The sequence below is a fragment of the Notothenia coriiceps genome, unplaced genomic scaffold, assembly GCF_000735185.1.
Source record: "Notothenia coriiceps isolate Sejong01 unplaced genomic scaffold, NC01 NC01_scaffold00000120, whole genome shotgun sequence".
NCBI lineage: Eukaryota > Metazoa > Chordata > Actinopteri > Perciformes > Nototheniidae > Notothenia > Notothenia coriiceps.
In genome coordinates, this window is record NW_011332821.1 from 158,319 (window position 1) to 179,215 (window position 20,897).

Here is a 20,897-nt window from a genome sequence, read left to right on the forward strand (position 1 = left end):
TTACTACTTTTTATTTTTCAAAAAACCAAACAGATCATGCATTTAGCCATTCCTCATTTCGCTCAATTTAACAACTGTCTTTGCATGGGCGTGAATTCTGTGAGAATAGAACCATCTCACAGGCCTGGCATATGTACTACAGCGTCTCCAGCACGTGTTCGAACGGCAGGATGCGTCCGTGGCTGTCTCCTCCTCGCATTGGTGGAAGTTGGCCCAAAGCCTGTAGCAGGCCACTTTTGTGACCGTCACAAGAAGTGTTCAAATCTGGATCAGTTCTGTTATCAGATCCCGTTTGCAGGCCCCTTTACAGAGATTTGGGTATGCGAGGAAAATAGAGAGGGTTGTGGTTTTCCTGACACTTGAGTTCCCTGGAAACGGGGACACACATTCATGTATGAAAAGACGTGCAAAAGTGCATTTTGCATGATAGGTCACCTTTAAATGAAATCCTATCAAACTTAAAAGCAGGCCATCGAATTTCAACAACATTTGACCTAGGTTGTTTCGCAAAATGTAATATTCTGCCTGAGGCTGGGACTGCCAAATATTTTCCATTATTGGATAATTAATAACAATTTGCTGATCGCTGTTTTGATTCATTACTGACTGTTTACTCAAGGAAACGTGAAATGAATGGCCATCACAACTTCACAAATCCAAACCTGTCTTCATATGTATTGGTTCATTCGATCAAAAGTCTATATACCTAAAAATATTAAGTTTACAATTATGGCAAAGAAAAGCTGGAATCAGAGAATATTGGAATTGTTTTACTATTTCTGATTGAGAAAAAGTCTCAAACGAATAAAGGATTGTCGTTGCCAATTAAGTTTCTGACTAATTGAATGGACTTAGTAGGTATTTATTTTATCTTTTTCTTTTACTGTATAGTCCAAACTAGGTCAGATGTTACAGCATGGGTCCAATGCAGAGGTAATACAGCTGCTCAATGTGTGCAATTTCCCTCCAAAAAACTTGACTGACTGCATATTTAGGGCAGGGCAGTGAATGGGGGAGCAGCACAGTCATGTTGCAGCCTGAACAGCAGCACCGTGTAATTATAATCCAGTTGCAGCTTAGCCAGTTCCCAACTTCATTCAGCAGCCCTCTGCGTTGAAGCCACTCTATTCAAAATCACATTCAAATGCATATGTACAGTATAGCTTTAACTGTATTCCTGTTGAAGTTCTTTGAGATGCTGTATGTACATTACCCCACAACCTTACTATCATTCAGTACAGTATAAATATTGCAACAAAAGCCAGTAGGATTCAGCACTACCGTGACAGTTTTAGCTTGAGGGTGATGTTAGGCATTTAACAAGGCTAGCCAAGAGTCAAAGAAATGCACCAGTCTACCAGAACATACAGTGTCTAATGTGACTCTTGATGTACACACATGTATAATGTGCAGAATGAAAACAAGCCAACATTTACTCCTGACACTTGACAGCACTGCAGCTGTGTCTGTTCTTTGTTGGATAAAGAGAAGTTAGCTAACAGACCTGGCAATAAATACAGAACCACATCATTTCAATCTGGTCATCAGAGGTGGAAGAAGTACTCTTGTAATAAGTAGAACTACCAGAGAGCAGGAATACTCTGTTAGAAGTAAAAGTCCTTGATCAAAATCTTACGTAGGTAAAAGTACAAAAGCATTTAGCTATCAAAATATACTAAAAGTAGCACAATTAAAGTAAGTACTCAGATGCAGATTTGCTCATTTATTTCTCACAGCTGGTAAAAGGTTGAAGCTTATTATAATTCCTTCCAATAATGCAAGGTAGCTTGTGGATTTACTCCAAATCCAAATAAGCAAAGTAATTTAAGGTATACAAATAAATGTAGTGGAGTAAAAGTACACTATTTGAAAAACTCAAGCGAAGTACAAGTCCCTCAAAAATGTAACTTAAAGTACAGTAGTTGAGTAAATCTACTTAGTTACTTTACACCACTGCACATGTATGACTGCAGAATGAAACCAAGCTGACATGTACTCCTGACACTTGGCAGCACTGCAGCTGTGTCTGCTCTTCGTTGGCTAACAGACCGGGCAGTGACAACAAACCAACTCAATTAAATGGTTATTGACTTTGAGTTAAGGCGTTGACAGGCATTATCTGCTTACAATCTCTGTCAATGGTCTTATTTAGCCTAGTAACACGTTAATTAGTAGCTGAAGCTAATGTTGTTTCCTTGGCAGCGTTATAAACTAGCTAGTGAGATGGTTAGGTAACGTTTGTTTGCGTGAGACAGCAGCAGCCTCAGTAATAAGTGCAGCTAACGTTAGCCTTCCTCTGCCATGTTCGGACTTAACGGTCGCGCTCAGTACAAATGCCCACTGACAGTGACAGCTCTTCACAGCTAGCCAGCTAACATTTCCCCCGGACACGTGTCTACTAAAGATAACCAGCAAATAAATCTGACTGCGTTGAAGTTAAACTTACCATTTTTCAGCTCATGTTTCACAGTAAAGAGGTCCCCTTCTCTGGAAGATCCCTCCATCGGGGATGGCATCGTAATGTTCCAATTATATTCAAAGATGCTTTTCAGACAAGGTTACGTTCACCTCGCAAGCTAGTTTGCAATATTAACATGCGGACACATAATTATTAAGCGAGAGAGTAACACGCCTGTTAGTTAGGCGCCAAACTTAACAGATGTATGGGCAAAATGTTGCTACTAAACCTAGCAGCAAACAAGCCCAGTGAAAACACTTGCTTCTTCCAGCAGCACACCACAACTGCCACTACCTTCGCAACCAGACATTCCCTCTGCGCTGATTGGGGTTGCTATGTGGAAATCTGACCTCTGATTGGCTCTTTTCGTATAAGTGACAATTCATCCCGCCTTCCTCAAAAGCTGGTGCTGCCTTCACTTGTCCCTCGTTCACGCTCATGTCCGAGGTCAGAAGTGAAGAATTTGAGGTGCATTAAGTTAATAATTAAAACTTACTTCCAAGTTGGGAACAGTCATTTGTGGAAGAATAATAAGTCAGCTATTTACATAAATCAAAGTACTGTCCAAAGAAAAGTCCTTGATTAAATATCTGAAGTAAAATACTTTGTATTAGCAACAACAATCAATTTAGAGTAAGTACAATATCTCATGAGACATAATCTGGAATAATTAGAGCAGTCATTTTTATGACTCGCAAATTACTTTTTTTTACATTTTATGTATAGTATATTGTATCTCTAACTTGCATTATTTATGTTCAGATTCTCATTTTGTTTTAAGTGCAATATTTTCATTAATACACATATGTATAAGTGTTGTCGTAGGAGATTTTATTTTCATTGCTTCTTCATATGAAATAATAAAGAACTTTCACTTTAACTTGGAGGGTCCCTTGAAGAATAATGTTAATCATATCACTGGGTTATAGTTATTCTTGCAGTAATGTGTAAATTATGTAGATGGTAAAGATCATAATTGATGTTTTTTTAATGATGTATTAATACATTAGGATATATTTGTAAAGTAGTTGGAAACTAGAGCTATTAAATCGATGTTGTGAAGTAAAAAGTGCAATATCTGTTGACAGGTCGTATGAATTAATGGTCTTTCCATTTTTGAAAACTGTGCAGTCAGTCTGTTTATTAGATTCAGATTCAGATTCAACTTTATTGTCATTACATAGTACAAGTAGGCCTACTAGTGACGAAATGAGAGTTTGGCATCTGACCAGAAGTGCAAAATAGCAGTGCAGGTGTCTACATAATAAGAATAGTTATAAATAGGCTATAAACAGATGAATATGTACAGTATAAACGGTATTGACAGTAAATGACTGCATTTTGCTTGATTTTATATATGCTATCTTTAATCTAACCCTGTAGTTGCAGAAACGTTCAGAATGTTTATCTATAGTTGAGAAACAGGTCTTTTACAACCTGTATTTTTTTACCCCTCCTAGTTCCGGTTTTGTCAGATATGTGAAAAGTACCGTTTTTTTATTCTTGAGCAAAGTTTTAATTCTTTAAAACGGATTTCTACCTCCACCTTGTGGCGCCATGTTGCCATTGCTCTCATGTGGTATAACAGTTATAATTGTTGAACAATGCTTTAAGTACAAATGTGTTATATGTCATACATTTCCTAAATATAAAAAAAGTATAATAATTTGATTGGCAACGTTGATTTAAAGCAAACAAAAACTAGTTGTCAGCGATGAGAACTTTGGTCAGTGTCAGTGACAGTTAGGAGGCGTTTTGTGGCCCCAGGACGTCCAATGAGATACGAGCTCTTCAGAGTCAGCCAATGGCATTCAGGTATTTTCAGTAAGAACCAATCAGCTTCTGATCCGTTTGACGGTTTTCAGGAAGTTGCACAAACTCGCCGGGCTTGCTTCCTTCAGTGGTTTGACAGCGAGCTAGTTAGCCTCACTTCTCTGCTCTCTCACTGACCTCCGCTCCCCAAGATGGCTGGTGTTCGAGCCCTTGGTGTTCTTGCTAGATTCCCATCAAGGAGATACGCTCTCTTCACAGGTAGAAACTAAATGTATTTAATATTTACACATTTAAGAGAATCAATGCGGAGAATGACACTGAAACTACTGGGTTTGCTAAGTGCTGTGTGGGTAATTAGCCTGTTGGATTAGCTGTTAGCTCTGGAGAATGTGAGTGGTTAGGTGCTTCATTCAACACTGTTTTTATTGACAACAAACATATATTTAAAACAATTTCAACCAGAGTCTTTTTTGTAGGTGGAACTTTTTAGTTTTAACTTACAAAGTTAGTTAAAACGTGCCATCTGTGCGTGCTAATGTTAGCAGGCTGCTACGGAATAGGTTATGTAGCTGGTTAAACATGTACGTTTGAATTCAGACTGCTTGTTATTTTAAATTAAGTTGTCCCTTCCAGGAAAGTGTAGACGGGGATATACAAACTTGTGCCATTGATTCGCCATTGTGTCGGCTACTTTTGGCTCTGTCTGTGTGAATGCCTGGCGGTGAATGTAGGTGAAAGGTCATTTTTGCACTAGGTGACACAATATGGTCTGAGGTCATGGCCAAATATCATGTGAACGTCTAATAAACTTTTCATATTAATGTTGTACGAAGGCAGTGTGTTTATATACAGTGTTTAGGGTTTAATGCTGTGTGTTTCTTTACATGGACGTAAGGGTAAAGCAGATTGGGTTGGATGACGTATTAAGTGCTGACACATGACTAGTAATAATGTATTGCTTATTGTCATTTTTACAGGTGGTACATCTCGCACCTTCTCAGTAGCTCCTGCAATGCTAGGTAATTACATAAGTTTACCTTTTTACAGTATATGTGGAAAAGGGCACCTTGTCCTGTTCAATGACAGTATTATTTTCTCACTGTACTATATCTCCCTTATTTATTTTTAGCCCGGACCCATGTGAGCTATGAAGTCAAGGACGATGTGGCTGTTGTACGGATCAACGACCCAAACTCCAAGGTGTGCTCTCATTGAAAATGTATGTGACATTAATCAGAACTATGCAGGTGTAATGTGGACCTAATGGTCATCTTCTCTTCCCTGCAGGTCAACACACTGTCCATCCAAATGCAAAGGGAGATGGGAGAAGTAATGCAAGAAGTGTGGGCCAACGATGATGTTAAAAGTGCTGTACTCATCTCCTCAAAGCCGGGGTGCTTCATCGCAGGAGCTGATATCAAGTAAGAGAAAATCTCTTTTAATCCACCGCCATATAACATTTTGATTGTTATTACACAGTTAACCAATTAACTCAATATTTACGTGTGACCATTTTGAAAATAAACTGCTTTTGCTAAAACACAATACATGTATATTATGCATAGCCTGAATTAGGATGTTCTAAAATTATATTACAACGAATTAACACAATGGAGATTCTTTGTATTTGTTTTGTGATATACTTAACATCTCTTTCAGTATGATTTCGGCCTGCAAAAGTGCAGAGGAGGTCACAGCACTTTCTCAGGAAGGGCAGAAGATGTTCAACATGATCGAGAAATCGCCTAAACCCATTGTGGCGGCCATCAACGGCTCTTGCTTAGGGGGAGGCTTGGAGGTAAAGAGAAACTATTTCAGAGTAAAACAATGTTTGAGTAAATCATGAATATGTGATGAAGATGATTGATAATGATGAATTATACAGTAATGGGCTCTTTTTGCATTTCAGTTTGCCATCGCCTGCCAGTACAGAATTGCAACAAAGAGTAAGAAAACCATTCTGGGTACTCCTGAGGTGATGCTGGGTCTTCTGCCTGGGGCTGGCGGCACTCAGAGACTCCCCAGAATGGTACGTCTTTTATATATGAATATGTGTCCCCGGTGTTCCAGGGAACTCACCAAGTGTCAGAAAACACAACCCTCTCTCTTTTCCTCCATACCCAAATCTCTAAAAACGGGGCTGCAACGGATCATACAGACTGATCCAGATTTGAATTAATGTCACAGAAGTGGTGCTCCGCCTATATGGCCAACTCTCCACCTATCAGGGGAATGTGGGGTTGGGCACCGCCGGACATTGCAGCTTGAATGCGCTGGAGACGCTATAGTAAATATGCCAGGCCTGTAAGTGGCGCTGTAGTCTGCCACAAAAGCAGCGAAGAAGACTTCCTGCGCATGGTTGCCATGGTTACCCTTCTGTTTATTCTCCACTGTGGCTCTTTTTCTCCCTCCCCGAGGCAAGCGTTTGCTCCTCTGCTGTATTTAATGTAATCCCTCCCTCGCTGTAATTCTCTCCGGTTAGTCCACCAGCAGATGACGAACACCCACCTCTCCGCCTCTTCCAAGGAACGAGGGGACCGTGCGGCAGAGTTTCAGTTAGATTTTTTTTCGCCGGTCAAGATGTCCGTTAAAGTTTAAATATTCCGGACAAAATTAGAAAAGTACCGGTTAAAGGTCTTCTTTGTTATTTATTGAGCTTTAAATCAAATGAATAATGACTCTATATAATCATATATAAGAATAAAACACGGAGGACGGAGATCTCTTTTTGTCCCCCTCTTCTCCCAGCTGCAGGCTAGCAGCTGATCTCAGAGCACGCTCCCCTCACCTGCAGGGGGGCGTGTTGAGCTGCATCTCACAGAATCAGCGAAAGAAAAAGCATAATAGAGCGAAATGAGGCATGGCTAAAATGCAGTATCTGTTTGGTATTTTGAAAAAAAAACTATATTTATAGACTTTATATAGGTATGGCCCCACAATATATTGTTCAAATATAACATGATAGTTCACCTTTTAAGTACAAAAACTATACAGATGATGCAAACCATGGTTGGCGAAGGTGCGCTATAATTGTTATAGATTCTTGTTGTCAGTACAAAACCTGAGATGGCTGGGCTGTAAAGCAAAACAGACTGGTTAATGCTCATAATTGGTTTAAAATGTTTACGTGCAGGGTGAAGATCCTGCCAAACAGGAAACAGATTATTCCCCCAAGTACACCATGTCAAGTATCTCCTTTCCTTCAAACTGCAGGATTATTACTGATCTTTGTTTAATCACAGAACATCACATTCAATATTGTTGATACATCTTGTTTTACCTGCAGGTTGGTCTCCCCAATGCCTTTGACATGATGCTGACAGGGAGAAATATCAGAGCGGATAAAGCAAAGAAGATGGGCCTCGTCCACCAACTCGTAGACCCACTAGGTGAGCTGTCTTGAGTTTTTAAAATCCATTAATTCACCATTCAGTGTATGTAACAATGCTTGAGTATTTGACTTACAGTAGCACCCATGATAAAATAATAAATTAACTGATTATTTTGATATTTGTGCTCCTATTGTAGGACCTGGGCTGAAGAATCCTGAGGAGAGAACGATGGACTACCTTGAGGAAGTTGCCATTCAATGTGCCAGAGGGATCGTCAACAAGACGATTCCTCTGAGCAAAAAGAAAGGCACTATGGAGAGTAAGTTGTGCTGTGAATTGAGCATTTAACCCGTTGTAGTCACATTAGTTTGATTGACTTTTTAGTTAGTTATGTGCACTACGATAAAGAGTTTATGTTCTTTCTCTATAGAAGTTCAAGACTACGTTATGAGCTTTGAGTTTGTGCGGAACCAGATTTACAAAACTGTTCACGGGAAAGTGATGAAGCAGAGCAAGGGACTCTATCCTGCACCCCTGAAAATCATTGAAGTAAGTGAAAACTCTTTACAACTGTTTTTGTTAATAAATCTGGATGGTATTGGTTATACAATTAAGAAGATTCCCTAACTAGTGTGCAACTGTATTCTTTCTAAATAATCCTTTTTGTAAAAGTTGGTCTTATTTTTAACATGACAACATACCAACTTCTCATTCACAGTCTGCGAAGACAGGAATAGAACAAGGCCCCGATGCTGGATACTTAGCTGAGGCTCAGGTGAGGTTTTATAGCCTACATCATCAGTGAATTCAGTATTTTCAGTTAAACATTGTGTGTCATACTAACCAATTGCATGTTTCGTGTCACAGAATTTCGGTCAGCTGGCACAAACCTCAGAATCGGCAGCCCTGATCGGTCTGTACCACGGTCAAGTTGCGTGCAAGAAGAACCGCTTTGGAACTCCTGAAAAAGAAGTGAAGTAAGTCTACCATTCACATACTGAGCTTATGTGGGGGACAGTTCCCACATGTTAAGTCTACATTTATAATTTCTGATTAGCATGTATGGTCTTAGTTAAATACTTGGTCGATACTAATGAAAAAGCCAGGTCTGTTGTCACAATTACACTAATAGCAAACACAATACTTAGGTGTAAATGAAGTATAACGGTGCGTCCACACAGCAGCGTTAAAAAAAATTTTCCAACGCTTCTGCCCATTCACTTTGAATGGGGTGACGTCACTTTGCCTCACTTTTCGCCGAACTGCATTGTGGGAAACAAAGCGGAGATTTCCAGGAATCTCAGGATTCAAAAGTTGAGCAATGTTCAACTTTTGAATCTTCTGAAGCTTTCGGTGGAAGCGTCAGCCAATCAAATCATATGCCAGTACAAGCTCTAGCCAATCAAACCGCTGCTTGTGTGTCAGGGGCGGGAGATTCATGTGATTGGTTGTTGGTCGAGCCTCAGACACGCCCGCCGGCAAGCTTTTTCCAAAGCCGCTGTGTGGACGTACCGTAAGAGTCTTCCTATGTTCTAATTTTCAGATGTTTTTTTTTAGACTGGAGATAAACTGTAACGGTGTTTTTGTTGTTACTTTTAGGAAACTGGCCATCTTGGGGGCAGGTCTGATGGGAGCAGGTGTTGCACAGGTGACAGTGGACAAAGGTGTGCACACGGTGCTGAAGGACACCACTCTGACTGGACTGGCCAGGGGAGAGCAGCAGGTTTACAAAGGGTGAGATCATATACTTCAGAATCAGAAATACCTTTATTAGTCCCACAGAGGGGAAATTTGCAGCGTTACAGCACAGACAGCTTAGTGTTGCATATCTTACATGCGTTAAAAAAAGTACTAAGTTATAATATAATAAACAATATGCTAAAATAGTACTAAGTTATAATATTCGTATCATATTAGTTGTTTCATTGAGAACATTTTTTTTAAAAGTATTTTATTCACACATTTTTATCATGACTATGGTTGTCTAAAATATGGACTACCGTAGATAGAGAGCACATATAAGTAGTTGCATCAGTTTTCAAATCTTAATCATTGATTTTTGTTCTGGTCACTATCTGTTGTATGTTATTGGTGATTGTTGTAATTTGTAATCTTGCAAAATCGTATTTGTTGTCAATTAAATGTTTTGTCTGGGCTGTTTTTTCTTGCTCTGTTAAGCACTGTGTGCAGCATAGCGGTATACAAAATGCTATATTACTAAAGTTGAGTTAAATGTGTGTTAATATAGTTCCAGTCTAATACCAGAGCAACCTTTATACATTAGCTTTGAAACATATTGAAAATAGTAGTCTTTTTAGGCACAAATGTGTTGGAATCTAAAACATGTTTCTTATTTTAAACAAGGCTCAACGACAAGACCAGAAAGAGGGCCATCACAACATTTGAGAGGGACTCCATTCTGTCCAACCTGTCCGGCCAGCTGGATTACAGCGGCTTTGAAAAGGCCGACATGGTCATTGAAGCCGTGTTTGAAGACATCAACATCAAGCATGCCGTCCTGAAGGAGGTGGAGGCTGTAAGTGTGACTGAAATTAGGCTCAATAGGGCTTTGTTACAAAAAGTTGTACATATCAGTCGGGTATTACCACTTGCAATGTTCTTGTGACTATTAGTTCAATTTGACTTTGACCTTTTGTGTGCAGGTGATTTCCCCTCACTGCATTTTTGCCACCAACACGTCTGCTCTGCCCATCAAGGACATCGCTGCTGTCAGCAAGAGACCAGACAAGGTTTGGAGAGTCTTGTAGTTATACTTCATCAAAGAAACCATGGGTTGCTGAATACTTTTACTGTGTATCCTCAGGTGATTGGGATGCACTACTTCTCTCCAGTGGACAAGATGCAGCTCCTGGAGATTATTACCACTGATCAGACGTCAAAGGACACGACAGCCTCTGCTGTGGCCGTCGGCCTGAAGCAGGGCAAAGTCATCATCGTTGTTGGGGTGAGGTTTAGCAACACATGAGATTCCCTTTTCTCTTCATAGTTACCAAACATTCTATATGAAACTTTATTGTTATTACTATATATATTAGGGATAATATTTATTATTAGGAATGATAAAAACAGACATACAAGTTGTTTTGTTGCCACTTTAAACTCTAATATTCTGCACAATCTTTTATTCTTAGGTGACAAATTCGTATCGTAAACATTTATTTTATATATTTATATTTCTTATAAGCAATCCTTTTTATATTTTTTAGTTGTATAATAATTTTTTAATAGCTTTTGAAAAAGTTGTGTTCCTTTTTTTACCACTTTATTCCTTATTTTTATTTTTATATTATTATGTATTTACAATTATACACCAAAGCAAATTCTTTGTCCTTAGCAATAATCCTGATTTTGAAAAACTAAAATATTACTTGCAGAAGTAGCTTGACTTAATTGCAACCTTGATAATTGCACACTAATAATTGCAAAATATTATTGGCCCCTAATAAAAATGCAAACGCATGTCTTTGCAGGATGGACCTGGTTTCTACACAACAAGGTGTCTGGCTCCCATGTTGGCGGAAGCAGTTCGAGTGCTTCAGGTCAGTGTGTTCCTACAGCGGGAAACACAGCTGTTAACATTGTTTTTATTATGTAGTGTAATCAAAGGATTTAAGACCTAAGATGTAACCCATTCATTATTCAGGGGTGGTGTTAAACGTGTGATACATTTATCCATCTGCTCTCACAGGAAGGACATGACCCCAAGAAGTTAGATGCTCTCACCACAAGCTTTGGGTTCCCGGTGGGTGCCGCCACGCTGGCTGATGAAGTCGGTATCGACGTCGCCGCCCATGTGGCCGAGGACCTGGGCAAAGCTTTCGGCTCCCGCTTTGGGGGTGGGAACGTGGAGGTTCTGAAGACCATGGTGGAAAAGGGATTCAAGGGTACGGATGATCACATAAAATAATTGTGCTCCACGAAAAGTTTGATAAAGTTGATTTAACTGTATTCATTCTTATTCTTTTTTTATTTTTAAGGCCGCAAATCGGGAAAGGGTTGCTACGTCTACCAGCCAGGACTCAAGACCAAAGATGTGAACCCAGATATTGGAGATATTCTTGAGCAATTCAAGCTGACACCAAATCCTACTGTGTAAGTTAAAACTGGACAATTAAATGTAGTGATTTACGTCATAATATTTGCCTTGTCTATTTTAAAATGACTATTGCAAGTATAACATGCGTTTGCTGTTGATTCTAATACTTTTGAATATTGACTTACTTGTGAATCTTTTACAGTTCATCCGACTCTGATGTGCAGTTCAGGCTGGTTTCCCGGTTCGTCAACGAGGCGGTGATGTGTTTGCAGGAGGGCATTTTGAATGGCCCTCTGGAAGGAGACATCGGGGCCGTGTTTGGGCTCGGATTCCCCCCCTGCCTCGGAGGTCAGAGTTCAAACTAAGTCTCGGTCATCTGAGCCGCTCGTGCTCCGAGGCTGCATCCTCTGTCAATAAAAAGAGCATGAGGAGTGTCCTCTTTGTTCCATGTTAGGTGTAAATTGAAAAGCCTAGGAATTGCATTTAAGGATACAATGTGACTTAAAAAAACTATTTAAATGTTTTTATCTAGTTTTATTTTTTGTTCAGTAACTCAGTCTATCCTGAGGTGAGGTTAAGCCGGGAAAGCTAAGGATTAACATGGTTACATTTAATGAAATAATCCTGGTTTAAACATTAACCTGGCTTTCTGAAAGACCCCAATGCTGTTCACAGAAAATGAAAACAATATATTAGTTATTTAACATGTAACTTGATAATGTCTCTACCTCTTCCAGGACCTTTCCGTTTCGTGGACAGCTTTGGTGCCGATAAGCTGGTGGAGAAGATGAGGCGTTTTGAATCCGTCTACGGGAATCACTTCACACCGTGCCAGCTCCTCCTCGATCACGCAAAGGATCCTAGCAAGAAGTTCTTCAACTGACCGACTCACCGTGTGTGCCAGTAGCTGTTAATAGTCCTCCAGTATGCCGCTAGAATGTGCCTAACATTTATACCACGAGTGGAGGGGCAAACATACTGAAATGCACTCATGTTGTCAGTGTATTAGGTACACTTAAGTAAAATCAATGCAGCAGTCCTACGCCTCAACAGACACCTAACATTATAAAATTGTACAATTTATCACAGGGCTGTTGTTATCATCTTAGTTTTAGCTGGTGAACCTAATAAAGTGGCCACTGAATGTGTTACGTCAGCAACATTGGATGTTTTTTTGTACTTTAACATTATTGATTTACCTGATGATAATGTATAAATTAAGGAGGCTTATTCACACATTGTGGATGTGAAATAATAAAAATATTTTCCAAATGTGGCACGTTTGAATTATTAATGAATGTCTGTCTACCAGTATGGTTCGGAGACTTGCTTTCTTTTTTTGTACATGAAAGACTTTCTGTCCTGGTCTGAACAATGCTGTAAATGTGGAGCCCGAATAAAAACATTGTTATGGAATCAAATCAGCTTTTTACCCCTAATGTGTTCAGGTGCAAGTTATGAAGGTAATATATCAAAATTACAGAATGAGATCACAGCTGCGTACCATGAGAAGATTTGCTCCAATCAGATTGGTCGCGCAGGTCACATGACGGCTGTCTATTGTCCGCAGAGCAGGGTGTGTACCGCGGGGAGGCTGTGTGGGCTGGGCCGGGGCGGATGGGTGTTTTTTCTCCAGTAGCTGCCTGCAGCCTCTACATTTCTTGTGACATCGCCTCTGTTCGGGAGGATGCTCTGCGCGGAGGAGACGCTCCTGATGGATTACACGAGGTGTGTCCGTCTGACATGAAATCACAGCGGCTGCACCTGCATGAAGAAGAAGAAGAAAACATTGGGAGAGGACCCCGCCCCAGAAAATGCATGTTTAAAACGTGGTGAGGATACTTTTCACTTCTGACCAGCATGTCTAAAAGCAAACAGTGCGAGGCGGTGAGGGTGGTGGTCCGCTGCCGGCCCTTCAGCAGGAAGGAGGAGAGCCAGGGCTGTGAAGACGTCCTGCAGATTGATGACAGGCTGGGGCAGATCACCATCCGGAACCCGAAGGCACCACCTGATGAGCCCATGAAAGTGTTCACGTTTGATTCAGTGTACGGCTGGGACTCAAAACAAGTGGACATTTATGATGATGCTGTGAGACCTCTGGTGGAGTCTGTGCTCAAAGGCTTCAATGGGACTACATTTGCGTACGGACAGACCGGGACAGGTAAAACACACACCATGCAGGGGGTTTCAAACGACCCCGAGATGAGAGGGATTATACCAAATTCATTCCAGCACATTTTTACACAAATATCCAGGACTCAGAATCAGAAATACCTGGTGAGGTCATCCTACATGGAGATCTACCAGGAGGAAGTCAGAGATCTGCTGTGCAAAGACAACAACAAGAAGCTGGAGCTGAAGGAAAACCCAGACTCTGGGGTCTATGTGAGGGGTCTCTCTTCAGTGGTGACTAAAAACGCCACTGAGATTGAACATGTGATGAACATAGGAAACCAGTCCAGGTCTGTGGGGTTCACCAACATGAATGAACGCAGCTCTCGCTCTCATGCCATCTTTGTCATCACCGTGGAGTGCAGTGAAGTAGGGCCAGATGGAGAGGACCACATCCGGGTGGGGAAGCTGAACATGGTTGACCTGGCTGGCAGCGAGCGCCAGAGCAAGACAGGTGCGAAAGGGAAGCGACTAAAGGAGGCAGCCAAGATCAACCTGTCCCTGTCAGCTCTGGGGAATGTCATTTCAGCTCTGGTGAACGGGAAGAGCACACACATCCCTTACAGAGACTCCAAACTCACCCGCCTCCTCCAGGACTCACTGGGGGGCAACGCAAAGACTGTGATGATAGCCACGGTGGGGCCATCGCACAAGGACTTTGAGGAGTCCCTGGCCACGCTGAGGTACGCCAACAGAGCCAAGGACATAAAGAACAAACCTCGGATTAATGAGGATCCCAAAGACGCCCTGCTGAGGGAGTTTCAGGGGGAGATAGCACGCCTGAAGGCCCAGCTGGAGGAGAGAGGGATGCTGGCGAAAGAGAGGAGGAGGAGAAGGAACAGCAAGAGGCTGAGTCAAAGTCTGGCGGGGATGGAGGAGGAGATGCTCAATGAGAGGGATGCAGACGTGTGGAAGGCTTTTGTGGATGAACCAGTGGTGACGCGTCGCATACAAGAAGGGAGTGACCACCCCAAGGTGATGCTCTGCCAGGGGAGCGGAGAGAGGCTGAAGCACCTGAAAGACAACCGGAAAAGTTTAGTGGACATGCAGTGGGATCCAGATGCTTTGGAGAAGATCATTGAGAAATATAAGGTACATCAAATACAGTACAGTCTGATGAATGAGGTGGAACAAAAGAAATGAACATAAATAATTCATTGTATGTCTGGGTTCACAGGCTATGGAGAGCAAACTGTTAGTGGGAGGAAAGACAATAATTGATCACACTAATGAACAACAAAAAATGCTGGAGCTGAAGAGACAAGAAATTGCAGAACAGGTACAAATATATAGCTTTTTTATGTGTTTTTGTTTTAAAACATACTTTTGTATTACAGATAATAATTGTGGGGCTGTCTGAACCTACACAGGAATGTTTTTTTTAAATTAGACGTAATCTGAACGTTCTGTGTGATTTTGCAGATAAGACGAGAGAGAGAGATCCAGCAGGAGATGATGTTGCAGGACGAAGAGACCTTAGAAATGAGAGAGACATTCTCCTCCCTGCAGCAGGAGGTGGAACATAAGACAAAAAAGCTGAAGAGGGTAAGATGACTCACCCGCTGACGCATCCTAATGCTATCACAAAAGCAATAAAAACCTAATTTCATTTGCAAGAAAAAAAAATAAAATCAAGAGTGACATCGCCAGAAGTGACAACAGAGAATCTTGTTTCTTTGTCTATAGGAATAAATACATCTCGTCTCCTATATGTATAGAGTATAGTTTTTCAAATAACTTGTGGAGTAAAGCAATAGTGACACCAGGTATATTGTAGTCATAGTATATATGTGCTCTTCTTTGTACAGTTGTATGCCAAACTACAGTTGGTGAAGGCGGAGACGAGAGACGTCATCGGCGAACACGTAGTCATCCGACAGGAGCTCGAACAGACGCAGACCGAACTCACCAGAGAACTCAAGTACAAGTGAGGAGACACCTTTTGGCTGTTGCATTATTGTCCTTGTGTTCACATCATTCAAGCTGCAAAGATAAATCGAATAATCTATCAGTCGGTGGATAGAAAATTATAACGACCAATTGGATCATCAATTCAACATTTAATTTAATTTTCATGCAATAAATGTCAGGAAGTGCTGTTTCCATCCTCTCAACTGACACAATCAGAAATAGCAAGACATCAAATTGGATTTTGATCAATATAAACAATAATTCATGTAATTTCAGAGCATTTTGGTCTAAATAGGATGATTTCCCTGTTGTATTAGGATATCAGGAAGGGAGCACAACTGTAACTAGGTCAGGAAATAAATGCTTTTTGTTGCTCGGTAAGCAGTTTTTTTTTAATGGGCAGAGAGAGCTAAAAAAAATCAGCTAGTAATGCATTTTTTGATTATTTTTACATAATGTGTGTTATACCATTTTCAAGGCATGTAAATGTAGGAACATTTTTATTACCTTTATTCTAGTAGTTTGTTTTGAGCCTGTGAAGTAGGTGAACTATTTCATTTGATGTTGTTGTTTTAATGTAATGCTTCCTCTGACCCCAGCTGATACACACTTGTGTTTCACTTGGCAGATATCTCTTGATTGAGAACTTTATACCTCCAGAGGAGAAGAACAAGATCATGAACAGGCTGCACTTTGACAGCGAGGAGGATCAGTGGAGACTGCACTCCGTCATCCCCTCAGAGAGGTCAGTGATTTCATGTCACATCGCTGGCATCACTCTCCGTGGTACTGTGAAAAACTACTTAACTCTGCTGTTACTATGCTTTTTATATTGATCTACAAATGTTACAATTTCTGGAAAATTAAGGAAATCTGTTCAGCATGCCATATCAATTTAAACTGAGAAACACAGCAATTTCCAGCAGTTCAGAGTGGGCTTTACATCTGAACAACTGCAAAGTGCTGAGGTGCCTTCTCCAAAGCTGACAAATTAATACCAATAACATATATATGAATTAAAGACATGCGTATCTCTTGATGTCTGAAACCCAAATTAAAATAAAATATAACTTAAATGTTAAATGTTAGCTTGTATGAAAACAAGCTCTCAAGTAAAAAAAATCTCTCTTGGAACTTTGATGTATCTGGTTTATCAAAAAACACTAAATACAACATTTTTATTTTTATCAAATGTTTCTTTTTAGAACTCTGACATAATGGTAACATTAATTTCAGAAAAACTGCAGATTTTTCCATTAAAGGTTTATCAGAATTCTAAGATAATAATCTTGTTAAATCAGACAAATAAGAGGATGATTGCATCAAGTAAATGCCTTTTGTGTTTCCATGTATTTGAAATATCCTACAGTTTTTGCAGTCATGTCAGCCCCGGTGTCTATTTTCATACAACCACCAGGAGTCACTAAAGTCAGAGGTTTTTAAAATGTAAACAGGAGGGCGTAATGTAATCTGACCTCACATGCTATAGGTAATTTATGCAGTCTGCGTCTCCAAGAAACAGATATTTTTATTTAGAAATCGAGACACTTTTTCTTTACTGAGACAGTGTGAAAGCTGAACAGCAGATAAGGAAGGATAACATTTGACCACAGAAGCTTGTGCATAAATAACTATGTGTACTAAGCCTGAATATAAAGCCTTCCTTTCCCATGTCTTTACCCCAGTGCCCCCACTCAGGTCAAGCGAAGGCCTCCCTCGGCGGTGGGATACAAGAGGCCAATCAGCCAATATGCACAGATGGCTGTTTCCACGGCAACTGGGGTCCCATACAGATACCAGGTCAGTGCTCGGGACAGTTGGAGAAAAAGGACAGCAGAGAAAGAAATGTGAAATCATCGGTCTCTTAATCAGCCTCTATGTGTTCACAGCCTCCAAGTAGCCATGGAAACTATTCACATCTTTAACAGTTGCATCTTATGACTGTTGTGTAATGTTTTTATACTGTTCATGCTCACTGCTTGTAGCACTTCGGGATTTGAAGTCAAATATGAAGTGCTTTATAAATGAAACCCATTATTATTATTATTATGACAGTGCACCACTCATTTAATATCACAAAGTAAAGAAATACTGTTTGACTGACACGTTTTATGTTGTCACCCAGTCAAGGGAACCAGGTTTTCAGAAATGCTAACCCACTTTTTTAAGATTTTAGAACTCATTCCTGCACTTCTCTATAATATTCAATTATAAGATAAGATGAGATAAGATGTACTTTATTGATCCCAAATTGAGAAATGTTTGCATTGCAGCAGCATAAAAGACAAGGCATTGCACATAAGTAAAAATGGAAAGAGTAGAAATGAGCTATTCTAAAATGTAAACATCTAAAAATTGAAATAAAACAGCTTTAAAAAGTAGAAAATATACAAGCTGACGGTGAAGATAAAAAAATCTATAAAGTATCTGACGAATAAAACACTATTGAAGTCAAACAGTTAACAGTATTACATTCATTTCAACAAAATTATTTTAAAAAGGACGGCAATACACTCAAGTCCACACACTGTTGCTTTGAGGAAAGCTCCTTGCTAAATAAATGCATTTAGTAATGGTATAATAATTATAGCTTTCCTTGTTTCTGTCCTTACAGGCGGAGAACATAATGCTGTTGGAGTTAGACATGTCTCCACCCACCATGTTCTCCTTGAACCTTGATGGCGCTCACCTGGAGAGAGCCTTTTCCCCCAGGCTGATGGGGGATTTGCTGGTCACTGTCCCCATGAGAGAGAGGAGCCCTGCAGCGTCCCGGGTCAGGAAATCACAATCCTGGTGAGAGAAGGGTGCTTTAAGGGTCAATCCTAGTTTCTTAAATACAGTTATAAGTACAGTATTTCTTTTTTTTAAAAATGAGAATCAATTGGTATGGACTTGCCACAACTCTCAGCACTTGATTAAATAACAGTACTTATTTACTATATATTTTACTATTGATAAATCCCATTTAAGTACATTTGAATAAATACTTTGGTTATTTTATGATGTGGGGCAATAGAAAATTAAACGTATTGCATCTAGGGCTTAGCAATTCAATATACAATACAACTGAAAAATCAATTATAATTCTCACAGTAAAATTAGACTAGTGATGTCATTTTCCAGATCTACCAGACTCTTCCATCTGTTCTATGATTTGCCTTTACTTACTTAGTCAATAAATCCACATTACTGATGATTATCATCAAATTCTCATTGTAAATATATTATGTGAAAGCATCTATATGGCAAGTAGTCACAATATCGAAATTGAGGTCTTTGGTTAAATATGTATCGGGATATTCTATATTGTTTATATAACCTGGCCTTGATTTCTTGATTAAATAATAAGTGAATATGTTTTTATTTTGAATGCTCTACAGGTATCAGGCACCGCAAGCAGCATCCATCCCATCATCGGCATCATCGACCGCAGTGACATCGGGATCTCAGAGCTCCTCTCCCTCTCACAGACAGAGAAGACCTTCCTCCGCTGCCTATCTTCCACAGGAAGGAGTGAGTCAGACAAGCCCCTGATGTGTTTCAACACAACTGCACACAGGGCTGGCCTGAGTTCAGCGTGGCACAAAGGACTCCAGGTTGACATAGGAGACATGGGGGGAAATCTTATGCCTTGATTTAAAATTGATTTCACCCCTCGTTGTGAGAAATAATCACTTGATATGCATGTGTTCAGTGTGAAGGGGAAGTTTGGATTTTCTTAGTGGGGTTGTATGAGGTACTTATCCATGGTTATTGTATTGTATCATAGTAGTTGATGATTGTTTATTCCCAGTTTGTAGAAACAGACATGGAAGTTAAGCAATGTGCGTCTATTGTGGACAGGGGCGTCAGCAAAATATATTGTAGCCACATAAAAAAGGCCTACCTGAAAAACTCAAGACCAGTTTAAGTGTGCGCAATATTCAAAATATATTCTTTTTTTTACTTGCTACACACAGCCGTTCCGGAGAGGGAATGAATTCCTTTTTGACCCTCCCTCCAAGCCGCCAGACGTCCTTACATAAACAGTAATTTCACCTCCCACAACAGGGGAGTTCTTGATCTACTGCTGCCTTGACCATTTGTTTGGTTTTGTGTGACTTTGATGAATCTAAACTAACCAAAGTACGAACCTTATAAAACCGTACTTCAAAAAAATCTAAACTATCCCTTGAAACGTGAAGACACGCATAGTTTTTGCCAACACTTGTCTAAAGAACATGTTTCTCTTGACTTCCTCCAGTCTCAATGAATAGCACAGACTAAATGTAATGTCCTGAAACCAGACATATTGTATATTGTTTGGAGGATCTTTACAGCTCTTTTTTTATTTTATAAACATTTTAATTATAGTTTATTTTGGAGATGTACCTGTTCTTTGCCAAAACAGTGGAGGGTGGTGAGGACACACCCTGGTTTAGCCTGTATGCTTGATGACTTGTTGCTTCGATTTCTAGCTACTGTAATTGTGAGCCAAAAATGTGAAGAAAGCCTGCAACGCTCTCTTGATTAGCTGCCTTATAGATGTGAAACCATGCAAAGTCCATCTGCTTACACATGAAAGTAAACACTGAAATGATCTCGAACTGCCTTCTGTATTTTCTTTCCAAGACCTACAGATTCCATAATTGCTTGTGAACACAATGTGGGACAATCTTAAAGACATTGCAGTTACAACTCTTAAAAACAACATGTGGGGAATCTTGAAGTCTTTGCAATGGCAGCTTTATAAACATTAAGTGCAGTTATGTAAAGTAACTGTGTACTCAAGTACTTACTGTAAGTGACATTTGGAGGTACTTTTTTATACTAACTTTCTGTATACTTCTACTACACTTAATTTGAAAGAGAAATCATGTAATTTTACTCCACTACATTTACTTAAAAGCTTTACTTAGTTTTAACAAAATGCATCTTTAAAAATGTAAATAGTAGACTAACTCTTTAAGTCACAAAAGAGTACAATTATTTAAAAAATGGTTCAATAGTGATTCTGAATATTACAGTTCTGTAAACTTCAACCATAGAATGCTACTATATTATCTATATAATATACAGTAAATATAATATAAATACTGTTTAATACACACATAAAGCAATTTGTCTGCACAATGATTACTTTTACTTCTTATACTTTATGCAAATCTTGCTGATAATACTTTAACTTAAGTAAGATTTTGAATGCAGGACTTTT

The 20,897-nt window shown here is 39.7% G+C and overlaps 3 protein-coding genes across 3 annotated transcripts in view; 2 read left to right on the top strand and 1 right to left on the bottom strand.

Moving 5' to 3' along the window:
* Positions 1-2,724, bottom strand: part of rps6ka5 (ribosomal protein S6 kinase, polypeptide 5) — a 24,782-nt gene extending 22,058 nt beyond the window's left edge. Inside the window, exon 1 of the mRNA XM_010767306.1 lies at positions 2,447-2,724. Within this exon, the coding sequence (XP_010765608.1) occupies positions 2,447-2,516 (70 nt within the window). The 5' untranslated portion in view covers positions 2,517-2,724. The remainder of the gene's footprint in view (positions 1-2,446) is intronic.
* A 1,617-nt stretch (positions 2,725-4,341) lies between these two features.
* On the top strand, positions 4,342-12,896 carry hadhab (hydroxyacyl-CoA dehydrogenase trifunctional multienzyme complex subunit alpha b). Its single transcript, XM_010767406.1, has 20 exons — positions 4,342-4,489; positions 5,209-5,250; positions 5,361-5,431; positions 5,519-5,652; positions 5,891-6,029; positions 6,141-6,260; positions 7,518-7,620; positions 7,760-7,882; positions 7,994-8,112; positions 8,282-8,338; positions 8,431-8,540; positions 9,163-9,297; positions 9,928-10,099; positions 10,227-10,313; positions 10,388-10,528; positions 11,055-11,123; positions 11,273-11,468; positions 11,562-11,676; positions 11,823-11,968; positions 12,358-12,896. Exons 1-20 carry the CDS (start codon positions 4,423-4,425, stop codon positions 12,501-12,503), a joined length of 2,292 nt encoding a protein of 763 aa, XP_010765708.1. The 5' UTR covers positions 4,342-4,422; the 3' UTR covers positions 12,504-12,896.
* A 313-nt stretch (positions 12,897-13,209) lies between these two features.
* Positions 13,210-20,283, top strand: LOC104942273 (kinesin-like protein KIF3B). Its single transcript, XM_010767512.1, has 8 exons — positions 13,210-14,884; positions 14,970-15,071; positions 15,215-15,337; positions 15,601-15,719; positions 16,332-16,448; positions 17,389-17,503; positions 18,318-18,496; positions 19,084-20,283. The coding sequence occupies exons 1-8, from the start codon at positions 13,481-13,483 to the stop codon at positions 19,235-19,237; spliced, it is 2,313 nt and encodes a 770-aa protein (XP_010765814.1). The 5' UTR covers positions 13,210-13,480; the 3' UTR covers positions 19,238-20,283.
* The last annotated feature ends 614 nt before the right edge of the window (positions 20,284-20,897 follow it).

Bases quoted from the DNA above. Each gene is read 5' to 3' on its own strand.
- hadhab (XM_010767406.1), top strand. From the start codon at position 4,423: ATGGCTGGTGTTCGAGCCCTTGGTGTTCTTGCTAGATTCCCATCAAGG. The intron at 8,339-8,430 runs GTGAGGTTTTAT...TTCGTGTCACAG, and splicing joins GATACTTAGCTGAGGCTCAG to AATTTCGGTCAGCTGGCACA. The intron at 11,469-11,561 runs GTACGGATGATC...TTTATTTTTAAG, and splicing joins GGTGGAAAAGGGATTCAAGG to GCCGCAAATCGGGAAAGGGT.
- LOC104942273 (XM_010767512.1), top strand. From the start codon at position 13,481: ATGTCTAAAAGCAAACAGTGCGAGGCGGTGAGGGTGGTGGTCCGCTGC. The intron at 14,885-14,969 runs GTACATCAAATA...CTGGGTTCACAG, and splicing joins AGATCATTGAGAAATATAAG to GCTATGGAGAGCAAACTGTT. The intron at 15,720-16,331 runs GTGAGGAGACAC...TTCACTTGGCAG, and splicing joins ACCAGAGAACTCAAGTACAA to ATATCTCTTGATTGAGAACT.